Source organism: Cylas formicarius, unplaced genomic scaffold (genome assembly GCF_029955315.1).
Source record: "Cylas formicarius isolate icCylForm1 unplaced genomic scaffold, icCylForm1.1 PGA_scaffold_9__14_contigs__length_23061073, whole genome shotgun sequence".
In the NCBI taxonomy this organism is placed as follows: Eukaryota; Metazoa; Arthropoda; class Insecta; order Coleoptera; family Brentidae; genus Cylas; species Cylas formicarius.
In genome coordinates, this window is record NW_026844365.1 from 2712292 (window position 1) to 2733707 (window position 21416).

At 43.6% G+C, this 21416-nt stretch overlaps 4 protein-coding genes across 4 annotated transcripts; 1 reads left to right on the forward strand and 3 right to left on the reverse strand.

Annotated features, from left to right (window-relative positions):
- Positions 1–16442: 16442 nt before the first annotated feature.
- Positions 16443–17461, forward strand: LOC132707122 (small ribosomal subunit protein eS6-like). Its single transcript, XM_060678818.1, has one exon. The coding sequence runs from the start codon at positions 16555–16557 to the stop codon at positions 17302–17304; it is 750 nt and encodes a 249-aa protein (XP_060534801.1). The 5' UTR covers positions 16443–16554; the 3' UTR covers positions 17305–17461.
- Positions 17462–17812: 351 nt separating this feature from the next.
- Positions 17813–18933, reverse strand: LOC132707120 (ribonuclease P protein subunit p40-like). Its single transcript, XM_060678816.1, has one exon. The coding sequence runs from the start codon at positions 18879–18881 to the stop codon at positions 17814–17816; it is 1068 nt and encodes a 355-aa protein (XP_060534799.1). The 5' UTR covers positions 18882–18933; the 3' UTR covers position 17813.
- A 73-nt stretch (positions 18934–19006) lies between these two features.
- On the reverse strand, positions 19007–20281 carry LOC132707121 (leucine-rich repeat-containing protein 59-like). Its single transcript, XM_060678817.1, has 3 exons — positions 20056–20281; positions 19935–19994; positions 19007–19881 (listed from the first exon to the last, which is right to left on the reverse strand). The coding sequence occupies exons 1-3, from the start codon at positions 20152–20154 to the stop codon at positions 19060–19062; spliced, it is 981 nt and encodes a 326-aa protein (XP_060534800.1). The 5' UTR covers positions 20155–20281; the 3' UTR covers positions 19007–19059.
- A 75-nt stretch (positions 20282–20356) lies between these two features.
- On the reverse strand, positions 20357–21408 carry LOC132707124 (large ribosomal subunit protein eL18). Its single transcript, XM_060678820.1, has 4 exons — positions 21350–21408; positions 21136–21222; positions 20825–21083; positions 20357–20644 (listed from the first exon to the last, which is right to left on the reverse strand). The coding sequence occupies exons 1-4, from the start codon at positions 21350–21352 to the stop codon at positions 20427–20429; spliced, it is 567 nt and encodes a 188-aa protein (XP_060534803.1). The 5' UTR covers positions 21353–21408; the 3' UTR covers positions 20357–20426.
- Positions 21409–21416: the final 8 nt, after the last annotated feature.

The window sequence follows — 21416 nt, forward strand, 5'->3', positions numbered from 1 at the left end:
GAACACGATCCTGCCGACGCGCTCCAGAACGTCATCGAAAATCTCCTGCCGGGACGGCACGGCCGAGCGGGGCGCCCGCAGTTTGGTCACGGCGTCCGAAACTCGCTCCACGGCGACGGCGAACGTCTCGAGGACGTTGACGCCGACGATGCCCGAATGCCTGTCGCCGGGTTCTTGCGTTTTGATCACTCGGAGACCTTTGGACAGCTCGTCGACCGGACCGGACACTTCGTCGAGGATGGCGAGCCGCAACTCCTGCGTCGGAGACTTTTCGCCCGCGGAACGCAACGCCCGTTTCTCCACGGCTTTCGTCCCTTCGACGAGGGCCTCGATCGGATCCCGAAGCTTGTCGACGATGACCTCGCAGAGGTGGGGGTACATCGCGTCGCTGTCGCCGTACGCGACCATCCGCTCCAAGTATTCGAGCGACTCTTTAATCTTGGCGGTGGAGTCGGTAAACTTGGCAAATATCTCGGCCTCGACCAGTTTGCCTTCTTCCGGCAGGAGGTCGGACCCGCCCAGTTCGGATCTGATCTCGTTCACCGTAACGCACACTTCCTGGATGATTTTCGACGGGGTCAGTCTTCCGGTAGCCCCGCCCCTGTTCAGTTCCTTCTCCCACGACGCGATCTTCTCGACGGCGTCCAAACAGTCGAGCAGCTGAGCTCTCGCGCTCCCCATCACGCTGTGGCACGTCTTCTGGACGAGCGTGTGCTCCCTGCCCTCGACGGCCAAGCATCTCCCCACCACCATGAGACTTTTTTGGAGGTCGAAGATGGGAGGCGCGATCAGCTCGACGACGGAAACCTCCTCCTTGCCGCTCATGGTGTCGAACACCGTCTGCATGTCCTTGACCGGCTGACAAACGCTCCTCAACACTTCGAGGCTGCTGCCGGCCGCGGCCGTCGAGCTCTTCAGAGCGGCCCGAGCGACCACGTCGTCTTGGATGGCGCTCAGGCGGTGCCGGAGCTCGCTCAACGCTCGCCTCAGCTGCGACACCGCTTTGCTCTCTTCTGCCTTGAGTGCGGAGGCGTTCGCGAGCAGACCGTCGCCTTCTTCGCCTTGGAAGTCCCTCGGGGCGTCCGCCAGATCCAAACTGACCGCTTGGCGTATGGTGCCGCGCCTGAAACCGTCTTTGGACGTTTCGTCGGAGCTCTGGGAGGTGCGTCTGTTGCGCTGCGCCTCCTGGCTCTCGCTCCGGTTGACCCTTAAGTCGGAACCGATTTCGTGGACGGTGCGCGGGGTTAACGGTCTACTGCCACCTTCGGGGCTCGACGTTTCCGTAATAGCGGCCGCTCGGAACGCCCTGTCGTCTTTCTTGTCGGAGCCCATCGCGCTCTCGTAGTCGCCGTAGCTCTCGCTGTCCAACTCGGTCGCGCCGGCCAAGCTTTCGTTCTGCGAGTCCAGGGAGATGTTCTTCGACAGGCTGTAGAACGTGTTGTCGCTCTTCACGGAGTCGTTCTTCCTCGGGGGGCGTTTGGGGGCGTCGCCGCTCGACGTCACGTCGATTTTGAGCCTCTCCGACGTCACCGACGACAATTGGTGTCCGGCTTCGTCCGTTATCGAGTTAATCTCCTCGACGTCCGCTTCGGTGCGCAAATCGTCTTCGGCCGTGACGAAGTAATCGTCGGAGACGTCGACGAGGACGGCTTCCATCAGTAAGTTGCCGGACGTGGAGGATTCTTTGATGAATCGCATCGGGGGTAGCTCGACGACGTTGTGCTCGGAGACGTGCTCGGAGAGCTGTTCCGCGTACATTTCGACGATCTGGAGGGCTTCGTCTTCGGTAAGGTCGGGGGTTTCGTAGAGCGACACGGACACCTCCTTGCCGTCGAAGGAGAAAGACACCTCGCCGGCGGCCAGGGTTAAAGATTGATCGCCGGCCGTGTCGTAGACTTGGGAGGTCCTCTCTTCGGCGATGGTAGAAAGGGAAGGTTCCCTAACCAGCTCGACCCGTTGCTGTTGACGGGCCCGTTGATCTTCGAAGCCGAGGAGCGATGCGGAACTGGCCACCTTCCCCATGCAGTTCCGAGCCTCGCAGGTGTACGTTCCCAGGCAGCAGGTGCCGTCTTCGCCGGAGGTGATCCTGTGTATGTCGCCGGGTTTGAGCTCGACTCCGTCCTTGTACCATTTGAGCACGGGCTGCGGGATGCCGATCACTTTGCACTCGAGATTGACGGCGCCTTCCTCGGAGAGGACGGCCCGCAGGCATTCCAAAAACTTGGGTTTCTTGTAGTGTTTGGGGATGACGAGTCGTAGGAAGCACTGCGTCACGGAATGTCCGAACTCGTTGGTCGCGACGCACTTCCACTCGGCCTGGTCGACGAATTCCAACCGGTGCACGTCCAGGTGGCAGACGCCCAAATTTTCGCGTAGGACCGAGTATTTTTCGGGTTCGACGTCGACCGGATGGTCGTCCCTGAACCACGAGAAGCTCGGAAGGGGAGTGGTCACGCTCGCTATACGGACAAATCGTAAATTCTGCGAATTTAGCTAAGGAAACGTTTACCACCCCCTAGGGCATGCAACTTAATCCATTACATAAAACAGACGCATTCTGTACCAATTAAAAAAATTCGATGTCTCTAGTGTGATTTTGATTTTTGCGCTCCTAGGAGCCGACATTGATTATTGAGCCCTAGGGGACGTGTTCCCTGCACGATGATCCATACGCGAGAGCAAAAAATGTATTTAAAATAAAATTATCGCGGACACATTCTGTATCTATTAAAAAAAAATCGAAGTTTCTATTATGATTTTGTTTTTCGCGCCCCTAGGGTCCAACGCCAATTAACACCTAAGAGACGTGCGTCCCTGCGCGATAGTAGATAGTAAAAATAAAATGATTCCCGACACATTCTGTAACCATTAAAAAAAAATTCGAAGTCTTTACTGTAATTTCGATTTTTGTGCTCCTAGGGCCGACATTGATTATTGAGCCCTAGGGGACGTGCTCCCTGCGCGATAATCCATACGCGAAAGCAAAAAATGTATTTAAAATAAAATTATCGCGGACACATTCTGTATCTATTAAAAAAAAATCGAAGTTTCTATTATGATTTTGTTTTTCGCGCCCCTAGGGTCCAACGCCAATTAACACCTAAGAGACGTGCGTCCCTGCGCGATAGTAGATAGTAAAAATAAAATGATTGCCGACACATTCTGTAACCATTAAAAAAAAATTCGAAGTCTTTACTGTAATTTCGATTTTTGTGCTCCTAGGGCCGACATTGATTATTGAGCCCTAGGGGACGTGCTCCCTGCGCGATAATCCATGCGTGAGAGCAGAAAATTTATTTAAAATAAAATTATCGCGGACACCTTTTAAAAAAAAATCCAAGTTTCTACTATGATTTTATTTTTCGCGCCCCTAGGATCCAACGCCAATTAACACCTAAGAGACGTGCGTCCCTGCGCGATAGTAGAAAACTTATTAAAAATAAAATGATTGCCGACACATTCTGTAACCATTAAAAAAAATTCGAAGTTTTCCTGTAATTTCGATTTTTGTGCTCCTAGGGCCGAGATTGATTGTTGAGCCCTAGGGGACGTGCTCCCTGCGCGATAATCCATGCGTGAGAGCAGAAAACTTATTTAAAATAAAATTATCGCGGACACATTCTGTATGGGAGATGGGACTCACCATGAACCGTGAACCTGTAAGGCTCGTTGATCTTCACCTCGGCGCTCTTAAGGCCGTGAAGGAATTTCGGCGCCTGCGAGCCCGACAACAGCCGTTGTCGTTCTTCGTCGTTCAGCTGACTCTCAATGTCTTCGACGGTGAGCTCGGCCGAGCTTCTCGCCTCGCCCATGCAATTCTTCGCGATACAACAATACGAACCGAGAGAATTGGTCCCGGTCAGCTGGTAGACATCGCCCGGCTTCAACTCTTGCCCATCCTTGAACCACCGCAGCAAGGGGGTGGGGGAACCTACCACCTTGCACTCGAACGACACGAGGCCTTCCTCGGTAAGGATCGCTTTGAGGGTGTCCAGGAAGCGGGGCTTCTTGAAGTGCTTCGGAACTGTACCAGCGAAATGGTTAGGCGGTACTTAGACGTCGAAAGTACTTACTTATCATTTTCACGTCGCACGTGGATATGGCCACCGCGCCTTCCTCGCTGGAAGCCACCACCTTCCACTCGCCTTGGTCCTCGGCTTCCGTGGGTTTCGCTTCGACCATGTACCCGCCGATACCGTCGGCCATCAGCTTGTACCTGGTGCCGGGATTTTGGTCGTCGATACGACCACTGGAGTTGTACCATTGCACGGACTTGGGCCACGGAGGGACGCTCACTGAAAAAGACGCTCAAAAATGGTGGGGATTCGGAATGTATCGTCGCCCATACCTTGGCATGACAGGAACAACGGGTCGCCGATTTTGATCTCTTCGTTCTTCAAGTCGCTGACGAAAGTCGGAGGAGGCCCCACCGGGATCGAACTGCAATAGAAACCCCTGGAAGTACACGACCCGGAATTTCGGGAGTTTACGCACCTGTCCGTCGACGTCGCGCCTCCCTCCCCGCCCCTGACCACGTGGACCCTGGAGGTGGAGCACACTTTGCCCATGCAGTTGGACGCCTCGCAGACGTAGGTGCCTAGGGAGGTAGGGTCGTCGTCTGGGTCCGCGGTCAAGGCGAACACGTCTCCGGGTCTGATCTCTTTGTCGTCTTTGAACCATCGCAACAGCGGGGTCGGTACCCCCACCACCTTGCACTCGAGGGAGATCGTTCCCTGCTCGGTGAGCAGGGCTCGCAGGTCTTCGAGGAACTCGGGCGCCTTGTACGTCTTCGGCACTGCAGGAATATCGTAGAAGTGGATGGGAGCGTGACGGTAGGAGGGGAGAGTCATTTACCCACGACGTTCAGTTGACAGGCGGAGGACGCTTCGCCGCGGAGGTTCCGGGCCACGCAGCTCCACGTCCCAGAGTCGTCGACGGTGACCGGAGCGACGTCCACGCAGTAGAAGCCACCCTCGTTCACCAGCCGGCGTCGTTCGCCTTCGCACACTCTCTCGTCGTTTTTGAACCACTCGACCTGCAACAAATTCCTTTTTCCTGGAGGTTTGTCATTTTTTTTGGAGACTCGATCGAGCACTTTCCCTTTTATACCAATATTTTTGAAGCCATATTTGTACAGGTCCAATCATTATATTTTGACATCCACCTACAGGATTAAGATAGAAAAAAGTGCAAATACAAAAGATTTTTGCTCCATTATCATATGCAAATATCAAAAAAAAAAAAAACAAACGACGATCAAAAAGAGAGCAACATCTTTTTTTCAAAAACATATAGTTTATTGATATTTCATTTAGCCGTTTTTGACATATTTCAGTTAAAAAATAATTACCATTTGACAATAGTCGCATTATTTTAAAATGGTCAAGTCTGCCTTGATAGCAACCATATTATCTATATTTTCAATTCTTTGATGTTCTACTTTTGACAACTAACCAAAACTAATGATCTACCGCGTAAGTTAAATAACTTGAGATATTTCAAATAGGTTATACCGAGGAAGATGAACGCCAAATAATAAATTTGTATTATTCAAACAATAAAAATATCGATAATAAATACACATAACCTCTAAAATCATGGTTTTCTCTGTTTAGATCTTGCAAAACGATATTAAGTCTTTCTCTTATCACTAATAAACTTTGAGGCCTATTATAATAAATTTTGTAGGTATCCCCACAAAAAATGTTGGCTCGCCTACCTATCCAAAATCTATATTTATTATTTAGATAAACGGCATTTGGCTCACGAGTTTATTTGACACGAGCGGAGCGAGTTTTTAATAAACGAGTGAGTTAAAAAGTTTACCCAACGTGTTGCATACTATACTTTTTCTTTTTCTGAGTACATTTTCGCAAAACAACACGAATACATTCACTGACATGACCGTCAGAATTGACTTGAATTGAATTGACATGTAGATGAATGTCAAAATATAATAAATAACCCAATACAACTTGCACGATGACGTTAAAAAAATCAACTTCAAAATATTATAGAGCACTATAAAAGACGCCTGCGCAAAAGAGAATCCATGACAGAAACACGCCACTGCTGGAAGACGAAGACACCCATTGATCGCCTCGGCCGGACAATAGCAATCGCGATTTTGAAATTCACTCTAACTGACGCTCACCGTAACATCGAAACCGCTCCTGATCTCCACCAGAAACCTGGTCCTTGTGCCGACTTTCACCGACAGGTCGTTCAGTCGCCTGACGAAGGCGGGCGGTTCGTCGTCGTCGCCGTCGGATATCGCGCGCACGCGCAACTCGACGTCCCTAGACGCCGTCCCGGACGGCGCTCGCGCGGTTATCCTGCAAAAACGCCGCGATGGAGACGGAGCATCGAGGAACATGACGCCGGCTCACCTGTAGATCGCCGCGTCTGCCTTTTGGACGTTGTCCAAGGCCAGCTGGACCGCGTTGCCAGCGACTTCGAGGCGCCTGCGCGCGTCCGTACCGAACGGCGCGCCATCTTTCGAGCTGCAAACGAGCGAACAACATTTTTTTATCCTTTTCCGACCCTCGACGCTCAAACGAAAGCATAGTTTACAGAATTCAAATAGAAGTGGTGTCGCACTCTCGTAAGTAAGGACTAAAAGTTCAGATTTTCACGAAATTATATATTTTGACATGACAATTGTTTCGACAACACCGTGTCTTTATCAAATGTAATATTTACAAACTACCTGCTGCTATATATACCGACAAATTTCAATAAAACCTTAATTAATGTTGTTGTGAAAATTGATCGTTAAGCAATACATTTGAATGTCTCATTTTGTTCATCTCCATGGCTTCCAATAAATTTAATTTTCTACCCTTTCTGGCTGTATGCAAAATATGAAAATTGTCGTCAAAAATCTGTTTTTCTGTGTTTAAGTGTGTAGCATAATTAGAATCTAGACTATTGTTTTTAAACGCTCTTTTATGTTCGTTAATGCGTTTCTTGAAGGATCTACCCGTTTGTCCAATATAAATTTTAGGACAAGATCCGCATTTCAACCTGTAGACACCTGATTTTTGGGATTCTGGACATTTCGTTTTATTGTTTTTTAAATATTCTATTGTGTTGTTGTTGAGATTTAAGCGGGCAGCGGCCAAATAATAATAATATTTATTTCAGCAATTAGGTAATTTTAATTTTCTTCACAGCTAATTTATCACTTCCCGAATGTCATAGTCCACACTAAACAACCAGGAGTCAACAATCCTCTTAATTTTTGTATATTCCCTATTTTGTAAATACACTGAAAGGGCGTTATACATTCTAGGGGCTGCAAACAGCAGACTCATCGACACTGAAGTAAATTTTACCATCGGTATTGGCATGGTATAAATCTGGTTTTTACTGAATTGCTGATTTAATAGTCTGATAACCGTTTTATTGTATATTTTGTTGATACTAAGTGCTTTTGCTTCAGTAAAGAATTCTTTAGAAGGATATACTCTGTTTTTGAATAATATTTTCCGCTACAGCACATAAGATAAAATTGATTCTAGTAACGATTTATATATCCTAATAAGGGAACTGTTTGACAAACTTTCACGTAATATACAAAAATTTAGGATTAACTTGCGAATTTTCACAGTGACTTGGTCATCCCATTTAAGGTTCTGATCAAAAATTACCCAGAAGAATTTTAACTTTTTGGTGGAATTTATGTAAAGATCGCATTTACAATTCGTGTCATAGCGGCAGTCAAAATTATAAACAATTATTCTGTGCAAATCTGGAGCAACAGCTTTCGTCTAATGAATTAGGTTTCCTCTAAATTAAATGACAAGGGCTTATAATCTAGCCATTTTTTTTACCAGCCTTTGCAACAGTTTCTTCCTTGGATAAAATAGGTATATTCAAATAAATAAATAATATAATAAATAAATAATATAACGCACTTAATAAAGTTAGTTCTATTCTTATATAGTACATTTTACAGAGTGTTTCAAATATGTGCTTCATAATTTTTTTTTTCGATTTAAATTTAAAAGATCCTCTGCACTTTAGTGTTAAGAATACAAAATTTACATTGTCAAACCTTTAAAGCCTTGTTTTTTTTATGGTTTAATGTTTCGTTCGGCTTGATAGCTTCTTTTTCCAAGGAGTGATTAAGCTTTGTAGTCGAGCATGATTACATTAAGTCTTTTAAAAAATAATTTAAATATTCGATATTATAAAAACAAAGGAAAAAATTAAAATTTTGTTTTTATAATTATATTTGTTTTATACTATTTTGTTAAAATTGACATAATAGGTGTCCCTAATGGAATCCCCACTTCAATTCCCAAGTACGTTATAAAATTTTCGTTTTTTTGCCAACCTTTAACCTAGAATTTTGACCTCGTCAATATCAATTTTGGAAGTGAATGAAATGAGCCATAAACATGAACAACTATAGCTATCTAAATGTAAATACCTTTTTGATTTAATTTCAGTTTGAATTCATACATCTTTCTTAATATAAGATTTATTTTTGTTTTCTTCTAAACCATACATATATTTATTACACAAATGTAGCAGTCGATAAGTAAATTCGGCCGTTTGTTAATTTTACCATCGCAAGTGAACCCTGGACGTAATTTCAAAGAAGCAATTGCAAATTTCTGAAATTACAGAATTTTAACTAACCACAAACCGCCTACCGCTCTACAGATGGCAGCGCAGTTCCAATAATTACAGAAACGAAACTAACCAAAAATAATAATTGTTTATGCTAGTGCCTAAAATCTACCGAAAACACTCGATTGGATGGTCGACTACAATGTTTTCGTGTATATACATTTTCAGCGCCTTGCCTTAATGCGAAGTGAAGGTTTTGTTAATATTAATAAAAAATCTTCTTACTGGATAAAATAATGACATTAAATGATGCCAACTTTAGATGGAATGGATTTAAATTGACAGTTATATAGAGTGTTGACTTCCTTTGAACAGACAGTGAAGTGGAAGAAGATATCTTGAATGATCTATGGCAACAAATGTTTGTTAGCACCAGCTGTGCCTTAGAGTGCCGCAAAGTGCTCATTAACGGCAAAACTAGAGAGGTTATGTTGCGAAAATAGCCCAAATAGGATCCAACGTCGGTTTACGAATTAACCCGAAGAAAAAGTGAGGACTTATTGCGTGACCGTTGGCCGTTTTCCATCTTCCCTATCGATCAACGTTTTCGATTGTTTTTGGACGAGCACGGCCCACCCGATCTGTCGATATCTTTTCGCTAAACGGTTAACGGGCAAGATGGCTTAACGTTTGGCCCGATTTCCTCGAAAAGCGGGTTAGACTGATCTAAATTTAGACGAAACTACGACACACGCATTTCCGCGGTCGAGAATAGGCGTTTTATGCGCCGACATCTTTTAATTTTTGTTAAGCTATTTTCATTATTGTCGTATTGGAGGCTTTTTATAATAAAAGAGAACTCCTTTATTTAATCTGCGTCATGAGGTTCGGACATAAGCGCGTGAGATACCAGGCCGAGAGGCCCACATTCTAACCTCTCAAGACCATAGAATATGAACACCACAGACCACCGAACCACCCTGATGCAACAATTATCTCGCATTATTGCGGTTTTACCACAGGAAGCGGTTACTTCTACCTAATTCAAATGCACAAAAAAAAGCGCTTAAACGCCAATGACGTCACACGACATCGATAATTTAAAATGCCCTTGCCCTTTGTTTATTTATACTGCACGGTCTTGGAGATCCCAAAGTTTAAACAATGCAACTTCCTCTAGTTTGTTGATAATTATAAATATGGGAATAATAAGGTATAATAACCGAGGACTCCTTATAGGGTTGTTATAATGTCCACAAAAAGTGCTATAATTGCTAGTCCAACGCGCTATATATAAACCATTGCGGAAAAATTTCAGTTTTTTACACACCTGATGATTGAGAACCCATAAATATCATCTTATAAAAAGTATTGGAGCATAATAACACCTGAGACCCAGTAAAACTCCAAATTCATTCACGGAAGAGCCCTCAAGAGTAACTTATATTCTGAAGCCGCTGTTTGTTATACAACGAATACATCGAAAAATAAAAAATGGCATGAAATAGACAAATATCGTAAAGAGGCAATTTCAATTTTGTTGGAACTGGAATTAGTAACGAAAGATCTCGCAAACGCGTCCAATAAAGCCTTTAGAATAGAGCTACGACTCGGAACACTAATAAATGTAAATGAGCAACTAATAATAATAATAAGGGTAAAGTCTGTTCACACATATTTTGCACAATTCGCACATAATTCAACACACGCTGTATTACACACGAAATAAGAATGATTACTAATAAACAAAAACTAAGTAATGCTTTTTACAACACTTCTGGATTCCTCCTGCGAAATTGCTGACGTTTCGCCAATCATCCTGTTGAATGTTGATTGTTGATCCTGAACCAGTTTAAGTCAAGCTCTGAAGAAGCCAACAGTATGATTGGCGAAACGTCAGCAATTTCGAATTTTGAAAAAAAAAAAATTAAAAACTAAGCAGTACACCAAACCAAAGAATATTAAACAAAGGTAGACATTAAATTATTTTCTATGACGAACCACAATTTTACCTGAATTTTAATTCCGAAATTTTAGGTAATAATCTTGTTGCATTGTATGTTAATGACAACCCTTGGATAATCCCATTCAAAAGCAATTGGTCAATTTCTTATATCTATGAACAGACCGTACACGTTGTCGTCTCATATAAACCTAGAACAACCAAGTAAACATCCTAAAACAGTTCCAGTTTTGTTGAATGAAAAAAAAAAAGGTTCCCAATTGTTATGATGACGTCAAAACCGATAGCGCCTCTCGCAGCTTTGACTGTATTGTTGCGGAGGTGCTTGGTGTTGAAGAATCAATAATTTGTTGCTTCTAACCGATAAAGTATATAGCCGTCTAGGTTGCCCAGTTAGAAGTTTGCGATTGGTTACAGAGAACAGATTCGAGTGACGCGTAGATAGTTTGGCGAATTGCGAAACTCATTCACTGGCGAAAATGACAAATCGATGCATCTTGGTTCGATTCGCGGCGTCTATTTTTACATCGCTGGCAAAGCGTCAAAAAAAAAAAACACGAGCGTCCGTACCCCTGTGAGGAATTCTCGCAGCAGGCCAAGTGCCGACCCTTCGAGGAAGAACACCTGCAGCAACTGCTGACTTTCTGACCCATCGACCTCGTTGAGTTGTTATAGGTTCTTTTCCGCACCGACGCTGTTTTCTTATTGGAGAAACTTCCGAAAGGGTCGCGCAAGAGCGACGTCTAGCGTGCCGTGGACGTTGACGGCGCGCATACGTCACGAGCGCGCGCGAGCCGCCTTGATTTATCGAAAACAGTAAACTAGAATCTCGAAACGGCGGGGTGCGCGCGTCGCGGATAATCGCGGCGTTGTTTCTCGCGCGAGCCTTCCCGACGACTGGGAAAAACGGTAAAAAAGGCGGGCGTCGCCGTCGCGACGCCGCCCACGACCGACCGCTACTGGCCGGATTCCGCGGACGGGCCCGCGCATCCACCGACGTCAAGAATCTATTAACCGGCGCATAATTTTTCATAATGCAAGTTGCAAGTCAATAAACTAATATGAAAACAAATTTTTACACAAGTATGTTGATATGGAAAATACATTTATTTTGCCTTTATTAAAATTTGGTTACGTAATAGCCGATTGTGTGTTCTTTTTAATATATTTTTTACTTATACAACAGTAACAGCTGCAGTGATTAAAAAAAAAACGTTTGTTATAGGGAAAAATTTCGCAACAAGGCACGAAAAATTACTATGGGTGCACCAACTAGCAATTCTGCCATCTATGACCACATTACGTCCATGCTAAAATTTTAAAACGTATCATTTCCACAGCAAGAATTATTTTATCCCTTTGAGACGTCAACCAACCAAACATAAAAAACCCAAGTCGCAGACATCTCCAATTCCCGTCGTTATCTGTAGCAGGATAGACAACTTACCCATTTTTTTGATATGTATGTACGTGTTTAGGTTTTGCGGCATATTTCGGAAAAATGGCCGAAAACTCCAAAACCACGATAAATTGTATAGATATATTACCAAAGGGTTTTTTTCCTTTTGCATTTTTTCCCTACAATAAGAACTTCGCTTCCAGTAGTTCAAATCAATCAAATCCAATTCAAAGAGGAATAAAATAATTTTGGTCGTGATTATTTGCCATCTTTTTTTTCCTAAATGTCTTCTGTCTCCCACCGTTACATTCTCCCACTTCCTTTACTTTATATAATACTCTACAATTCCCTTATTGGTTTTTTTAAGGGAAAATCGCGCAATAACCGGTTCGTACTCCGGCCTGACCGAAGCGTATGAGGCCCCGGGACCTTGCGACTTATTTTTAAAGATAACTGAAAACAGAATCATATTTATATTTAAATCCGGCCAGAGAGCGCGCCCGGTTAATTATAATTTCGAATCGAAAGTATCGTTATTTCGCTACGATACCACAGTAACACGCCCGACGGCCCAGCTTTTCTCTCGCGCCCAAGCCCCTCTTATCTATGGTTGAGCGAATGATCATAGAAATCGCCCATCTGTTTGTGAAACGTACGAAGAAGAAGTCATCTGTGGTCGCCGCGGAAGTATCGCCTGACGTCACGGCCGCGCGTCACTTACCAAGAAAATTCCGTTCCTTCGGGCAGATCGTGCAGTTCGGCCTTGAGGATGGCGTTCGAGTTTGCCGCAAACGTCACGCACTGCGACGCGTCGTCGCGGAACCTGGGAGGCAATTTGTCGGGGTTCGGGACGGCTAGAACGAAGAAATTCGTAGATATCGAGCGATTTTTCTATCGTTCCTCGTATACGACGTGACCCCCTACCTTGCACCTGAGTCGGGAGGTCGGGGGCACACGATTTGTTGTGGTGCCAACGGTTTTTGTTTTCGGGCGCTTTTTTTTTGCTCTTTCGGCGGTTTTAATGGGCGCATCGGCTATTTCGAGCGCAGCGTCTAAAAATAGTCGATGTAAATCTACGATTCGGAGCCCATCGCGGCACATATCTCGCTATTTCGGACCGGAATGTCCCAATTAACTCGCGCGAAATTGTTTACTCTGTGACGCGGAGCGGTTTCTATGTTCCGTGACGCCGAATTGACAGGCGAGATTCTCGCCGTACGCCGCGCTTGCGTCAAAGAACAAACAGCAGCGTGTCACTAGCATAGATCAAGAAAAAGAAACGACGTTTATGTTAAATTGGAGATCGTATTTGTTGTAGTTTGCACGCTCATAGCGCCGCATTTTGAATGTTGCTCAAGGAGTTAACGGTTTTAGATATTTTTTTGCATTTTAGTCCTTGTTAAAGTCACATTTGAATCCGCGTAAAGTTTATAATTATACGGTTACTTTTGATGACAATAAGCTGGTTAAACCATTTAGATTCTCTTATTTGGAAATATATTTTTTGCTAAAAGGTTTTGGTGTCGATGTTTATTTTAAAAAATCATAACACGGTATTAATACTATCATGAAGTGATCATAGTAAAATGGTTCAATTGAATATCATCTCAATCTTTCCCTAAAATCACTTTTTATAAAACTTCTGGATTCCTCCTGCCTACAGAATGATTGGCGAAACGTTAGCTAGATGGACTCAACACAAAACAGACGCAGGAGAAAACCAGAAGTTTTATAAAAAGCAGCACGCGGAAGTTTCTTTGAAAAATTGCCCTAAAATTAATAATTTTTTTTATTTCTTATGGTTGCGGAAGAAAACCATAAAGTGAAAATCGATAAAATGTGAAAATGTGTGTCGGTAATTTGCAAAAAACTGAAAACTGGTCTCCTTTTGTCCCTCGCGGACAAAATCCCCGAATTGGCTTCTTTCTGAAATTAAATCTGGTCCGCGCTACACTCTCCCAATTTGCCCCGCCCACCGACGATTTTTCGAAAGCAATCCTGTTACATACGTTACGTAAAACTTATGTACAAAATGTACAAAGGTAAGAATTTCTTCAAATTCATATTTTGGCGGTAAAATCGCGCCATAATCATGTTGGCAGCACACTAAAAGTAGAAGAAGTTGCTGTTTATATGGAACAGAGAACAACAATTCGCCATTCTCATCTAATTTGCTTCTTCATTTCGGTGCACCGTTCGCAAAAACAGGAATAAGTCCGACGCAAACACACAGTTCTATTTTTATAGGCTATGTTGTTTGTTATTGTGCTCAGTTGATCGAGAGATATTTAACACGCATGCGCACATCGCTGTAGGGTAGGGTAGTGCGTTTAGAAATAAATAATATTGAGGTGGTATCATGGAAATTATTCTCGGAAATGTCTTTAAAACAAGTTTTTTAGTTCATGAACTGACGTAAAATCTGACTTTGGAGAGTCACAAAGGTCATATTAGACGAATCGCGTGTCTTTTTAACGTCGATAAGACCCGATAGACGAACACAGGAAGACGCGGCCGGAACATTACATTAGTCGTGACCTCCGAGGTAAAAATAAAAATAGAAACAGACGCGCTTACATCACGTCGAGGAGGCGTTCGAAAAAAAAAACAGCCCATTCAACGCAATCGCCGCACAAATTTTCCGAAAAATCGGGGGTCTGGGTATGACGCAAAAAAAAAAACAACTGACCTCTAATAAACTTCATCTTGTATGTTCGTCGTTCTGTAAGCGTCGAAGATTAAAAACGTACGCGAAAACATCGAATAAACGGCGCTTTTTCCAATTCCGCGACGTCGCCTGCGAGCGTCGACCGTCGGCGATGGATACTGGACGGCGCGCCGCGACGTTCGGTCGCGGGAAGAACAAGCGTCGCGGTACGACGTCATCCCGAACCGGGACCGGTCAAAAAAATGTCGGCACGTTCGTCCGCAGACCATGGTACGGTTAGGCAACCGACAAAACGTGCATAGGTTTATTTTCCAACGGTGCCGACCAATCGGAACGCGGCGACTAGTTCTTGTCACGGCGCCAAATTTAAACTGAATCTGTCGCGCGATGCACGTTCACTAGCAGGGACTTTCTTGAAATATTGTTATCGGAGAACGATTGTGATTGATTTCGATGGTTAAATATCATTTTATTATGAACGGTATATGTTAAATACTACTTTTATTATTGTTTTGCAATTTAATGTCTATTGCTATTAACCCTATACATATTAAAAATTAATAAATTCAACACACACTGATGGCAGTATACAATCATTTGATCAAACCCAACCATTAGGGCAAATAACGTATTTATTTTTTATCTCTAAAAACGAAAATATATGGAACATTAAAATATTAGGGAAGTACCGTTAAACGGAACACTACGAACATTTTTTTTGTTTTTATTATTTTTTTAATTTTCCCTTCTTTTACTTTATGTTGATATCAGATTCTAATCTTACAAGTACTAAGTAATTAAAAAAAATTAGGTTAGGATGTTTTCTTCAGTTCTTGTTTAATTTTAAAACTGTAAGGCAATTAAAATGTTTCATTTATTTTTTTAACGACCAGTATAAAGTGCCTTTAATAAAAGTGTTTTAACAAAAAAAACCTTCTTTTCTTTGATGCTGCGACCATATAGTTACTAGACAAATAGAGGTCCTGCCTATGCTGACAGTACAGGAACAAAATTTTTATGAGAAGGTTCAAAATGTCTTTTTTAACCAATTTCAGCTCTAATGATAAATTCTGGCATAGACCCATAAGACCTTGCGGCTTTCAACAAACAACATGGCCGCTGACAGTTCGACGATGTTTGGTTGCGGCATTTTTACGGCACCTCCTATAGACAATAATTGACAAGGGGTATTTCTTATACTTGTTCTAGTAAAAATTAAAATTTTCAGTTTAATTGCTTTCTTGTACACTTCCAAACATCCTTCCCAGCTATTTAAGAGTATCTAAAAATGTAGGGAATTCTGTCTAATAAATTGACATGTAAATATTTGTGTAAGTCTATTTTCCAGTTTGTTAAATATCAAACATATAGACACTGTTTCTATTGTGTGAGTACGGTTGGAGGAGTACATTTTTAGTTTTTTTTTGTTTGTTGTTATAATCTAATTTATATCACAACGTTAGGTTAATAAATGAGGACGTTATATAACGTGTCAAAGTAGCTCCGTTTGACTGCACGTTTTCTTATTTATTTTTTTAATGAATGGAAGGTATTGACTTAACCTACATTCTTCTTAATTAGACTTAAGAAAAAACTTATGCAATGACATAACAAAAATGCGGCCGCCAAACTATTCGCCATCTGTCAGCGGCCATGTCGGTTGTTAAAAGCCGCAAGATCATTATAAACGAGGTATTAAATCCCGGCCTTGCTCACGTTGGATAGACCTTCGCAATTTTTTTTTCACAATTGCTTCATAAGTATTGGCTGGACGCCGACTACGTCGTGCGTTCAGATTTAACCGCAGACGACAGCACGGTCAGGCAACCAACAAAACGTCGGCGTCTCGATCGATAATTTGTTTCGACGCCGACCGGTTCAAAAAGTACGGCGTCGCGAGAAAATGTCGCGTTAATATTCGTAATCTACACCCGCGTCGCAGACATGAAGCTGAACATATCGTTCCCGGCGACGGGATGCCAGAAACTGTTCGAGATAGTCGACGACCACAAAATCCGGATCTTTTTCGACAAAAGGATGGGATCCGAGATCTCGGGCGATCCGCTCGGCTACGAGTGGAGGGGCTACGTGTTCAAAATAACCGGCGGCAACGACAAGCAGGGTTTCCCGATGAAACAGGGCGTGTTGACCAACGGTAGGGTGCGTCTGTTGCTATCGGCGGGTCATTCGTGTTTCCGACCACGTAGGGACGGAGAACGTAGGCGAAAATCGGTCCGCGGTTGCATCGTCGACGCCAACTTGAGCGTGTTGTCGCTCGTTATCGTGAGGAAGGGCAACTGCGACATACCGGGGCTCACGGATACCAATATACCTAGACGGTTGGGCCCAAAGCGAGCGAACAAAATCCGCAAGCTGTTTAACCTGACGAAACAGGACGACGTGAGACAGTACGTGGTCAAGAGACCGCTGCCGCCTAAAGAAGGTAAGGAGCAGAAGAAGCCGCGGTTCAAGGCGCCGAAGGTGCAGAGATTGATCACGCCCGAGGTGTTGCAACGCAAACGCCACAGGCTCGCGTTGAAGAAGAAACGCTGCTTGAAGCGAAAGGAAGAGATGAACGCTTACAAGAAGCTTTTGGCGCAGAGGCAGAAGGAAACCAAGCAGAAGAAGCAAGAGGCGAAGAGACGCCGGTCCGCCAGCCTGCGGGAAAGCAAGAGCAGCGTCGGGAGCGCTTAAAGTGTACATAAAGTGTGTGCCGACTTCTATATTTATTTCAATTCGCTGTTTGTTGTGATTTAGTTTACTTCGACTGTTTTAGCGCATACTTTCACTGTATTATATGTTGGTGCTTATTAAATGTGTTTCGGCAAGGGCTACATTAAAATATTCTGCGCAATACTCCACGGATAACATTAGAGGTTAGTTTTGAGTTTCAGTGCAAGAGAGGTTGCTGGAATCTTATTTTGCGTTGAAAACAATTTTTGACGTCACGGCGTTGCCTAATCAATTGAAAATACCCTGGGCATTTCACTTATATCTCAAAGGAATCCATTATAAAACGCCGCCATCTCTATTTTAATGATTTGGAGAGTCAGACTACCAAACATTTTAAATCAAAGTAAGCCATCAGATTTTGTGAAAAAAAAGTCAATGAAACCTCGCGTTAAAACCAGTTTCCTTGCCAATTCAATAGGAAATACTCTCCGCATTCTATGATTAACGAAATAAAACACCAAGATGCGTGTCTATTTTAATCTCTTCTTGGAGCAACCGAACGTACAAAGCAAACATTTTAAATCACAGAACGTCATCAAATATCCGCTGTCGCCGCTTATGAAATGCTGCTGTTCCTCATAATTCCATCCGACGGGCGAATCTGAAAATCCCTGCACGTATAATGTCACCCAGAGCTTTGGATTTGTGGAGTTTAAATTTTGCAAAGCGACCAATAGGGTTTCGACGTGCCGAGGCAAAAAGAGGCCCCGCCACTGTAGCACTTGGGTCAGACCCGCGTCTACATTCGGTTCTGGACATTCATAAGTATTTATGTAACTTTCTACATCACCGTCCAAGTCGGCTTCCAGAGAAACCATGCCCAACCATTCGACAAATTCTAAAACGCCATTTTCTTTCCTCTCGTCCAGAGGTTTGATAAGCGGGGTTTGATTTGAGACAGTGACGTGCCTCCCAAATTTTGGCGTACACAATTTGACTTTGTACCCGCGGTCTACTAAAAATTTTGCTACTGATGACGGGCATATTTCGTCGTCGGGCGGGCACCACGATACAATAACGTCAAAACTCGGAAACCTATCCAAAACGGTTTGCAGCTTCTTGTAATTCGATTTTCCCGATACCAAGGCCCCGTCTTTTAAATCAATACATACTATGTAGGGATCGCCCAATTTCTTGGTAAAGTGCGACACTCTACCTTGAAGACCCACCTCTTGGTAGGTCCTCTTTGTGAGCACTAAAGTGAGTACTCCGGTTGGAGTAATAGCCAAGCAGTTATCACAATCGATCCGCGTACCCACGGACAATAATCCCAACTCACCGTTCCTGACGAAATTATTCAAGAACAACCCGTTTTTCAGTATCTCGGACGGGCGAAAATTTAAAATTTTATAATAGTCGCGGTCTTTCGAAAGAATTTCCGTTAGGTCAGAGCTCACTTTCGACGTGTCGGGAAGCACCACCGTTACTAAGTGAGCGAACGGAAACCTTTTCGTTTTTTCGAGCGGGATCTTTGCGTGTTCGTGAATTTGGAAAAAATGGTCGGGTTCTTTAAAGTCCCAGATCTCGGGGCTTTCCATAACGATTATCCGCAGATACGATTTTTGTTTATCTCATTTTAGAGGTTAGCTTCTTATGTCTGCGTCTTTTCAAAATGATAACTGTTACTTCGGTAAGGAAACAGTAAATACCAGCGCAAATGTGTCTCTAGTAACAAAAAAACCCTTAATCACAGCGTTTTATTAAAAAAAAAAACATTTATTTCACAAAACTACTAAAAATCTCTTTGATTCTGTTTAAGACATGTCGATATAACTCGCTCGAACCCACCCGATCGGCGAGCAGAAGCACAAACTCCCCAGTTTTGTCGTGAAATTGGCTAGTGGCGTTCGCCAGTGATTTGCCGTAGACCCTGTATTCCGACGGGAATTTACTTAAAATGGCGTAATAATACTCGGAGCAGAAGGGCACAACCCATCTGACAGGCTCATATTTAACCGACGTAAACACAAACAGAGCAGACCCGGCCACCCCAAGCAGAAATATAATTGCTTTTATCAGACGCCAAAGGGGTCTACTAGAGCTAACAGCGTCGGCCACTTTCTTGGTCTTTTTCGACGCTTTTTTCGAGTTGACGCTCTTTTTCACTTCATTATTCAACACTTTCTGCTTTTCCTTCTGTTTCTGCTTCGCCTTATTCTTTTTCTCTTCCTGCTTTTTATGCTGGTCCTGTTCAATTTGCTTCTGACGCGTTTTTTTCCTCATTTCTACCTCGCCTTCCAGCTGCTTCTGGAGCTTACGGTAAAACGCTACAATGTCCTTGGCGCAGTTCAAGCAGCCTTTATGGTCCACGCAAGGGCCCGCAATTTTCGCTATCGCCGACACCAAAGGGTTGTCTTTCAAATCCAGAAATCGCAAATCTTTCAATTCCCCAAAGCTCAAAGGCAATCGCTCGAGATTGTTTCTGTACAGGTCCAAGTGCTTCAGTTTCGTTAATTTGCCGAAGTCTTCTGGCAATTCCTTCAGCTCGTTTTTGCTCAAATCGAGTTTTGTTAGATTGATGAGCACCGTAAAACTGTCCTAAAACATTGAGGTTAAGAAATTGAAATAACGCACGCGTCCCGCCTTCTCACCGGCAATTTGGTGAGCCTGTTGTTGGACAAATCCAAGCTCGTCGTTTTTCTCAGGGCCGCCTACAAAACCACTGCGATCTTTAACTAAACGCGCGTCCGCGTCCCGGCGGTTCGTACTTACGATTTCTTTGACAGGAACATCGTCCAAATCTGACATACTCAGATCGATTTCGCCGTCGGAAAAACGTTCCTTTACATTCACTTTCGTGTTCGAAGCCATTCCGCGTTAATGTTTGTATCGGAAAACGAGTCGCAATATTGTAAGACACGTCAACACTCACGCCTTTTTAAAAAAACAAATGTTTGAAAAACCACGTCACGCCGAGACATTTGAACTACCACGACCATAGATAACGGACGTTCACAGACCTTAACCCGTTCCTTCTATTCACAGGAATAACGCGAGAAATAAAAGAAAAATGGGCGTGTTCAAGGTTTTATTGATTTAATTATGAACCATTATGTCATATAATTAAAAAATATAAAAACGGTCTACTTCTTGTAACCGCAAGAGCGCCTGCGACCGCGAGCACGCTCGAATTTACGGCCCTTCGATCTAACCAAAGGCTTGGTGTGGCTGTGCGGCACACCGGGAGCGGGACCGAAGTGCTTGACCGCCTCTCTGGCGTTTCTCCTGCCTTGCAGAAGAACAGTTTTCGAACCAGTAGGGGCCCTGAGAGCCAACTGATCGAAAGTTATTACTTCCCCACCTACAACGAAGCGAATGGACTTTACGGCAAACAAAATTATTGGGCAAACTGAAACTTCAGCAAAAATGTGTCAGAATTACGTCCTCAATTAAAAACAGCATTTTCTCGTTAAGAATCTGTATTTAGCTTCATCATATAGCGACAATTGGCAACATACACGGAAAAACCTCAATCACTCACCAGCTTTCAGAATCCTTGCCCGAGCCTTTTCGGTCACTCTTAAGGCGCAAATCGATAATTTCGGCACCTCGTAGATTCTAGTGTCGTCCGTAACCGTGCCTACAATGACGGCAGTAAGTCCGTCCCGGCCGGGTTTCTTCATAAGCCTCACAACTTTAGACAACGAAATCGGAGGCCTGTTAATCTTGCTCATGAATAACCTTTTTAGGACGATTTTGTTGAACTTGGCCCCTGTACGGCGAGCCAAATAGCGGTACAACTAAAACACGTTAATTCACCATCGTAGTTAATGCGGTAAAATCCCGGCATACCTTGACCAAAAGACGTAAATATACATCTTGACTTTTGGGTTCCGTACGTCTAACCTTTCGGTCGTATTTGTGATTTATGTCGATACCCTGCAAAAAGCAACGAAAATATTAACCTACGCATGACACTCAATTGCTATAACACCGCGCCGCATTCTTATTTTGTTATTTTATAATCCGATGGACGAGATAAACGCGAAAATAATAAACGACTCACCATGTTCAACAAAATGTATCCAAGAGAAAAGGATCGACGACAGCGCCATTTCACGGGCAAAAAAGCG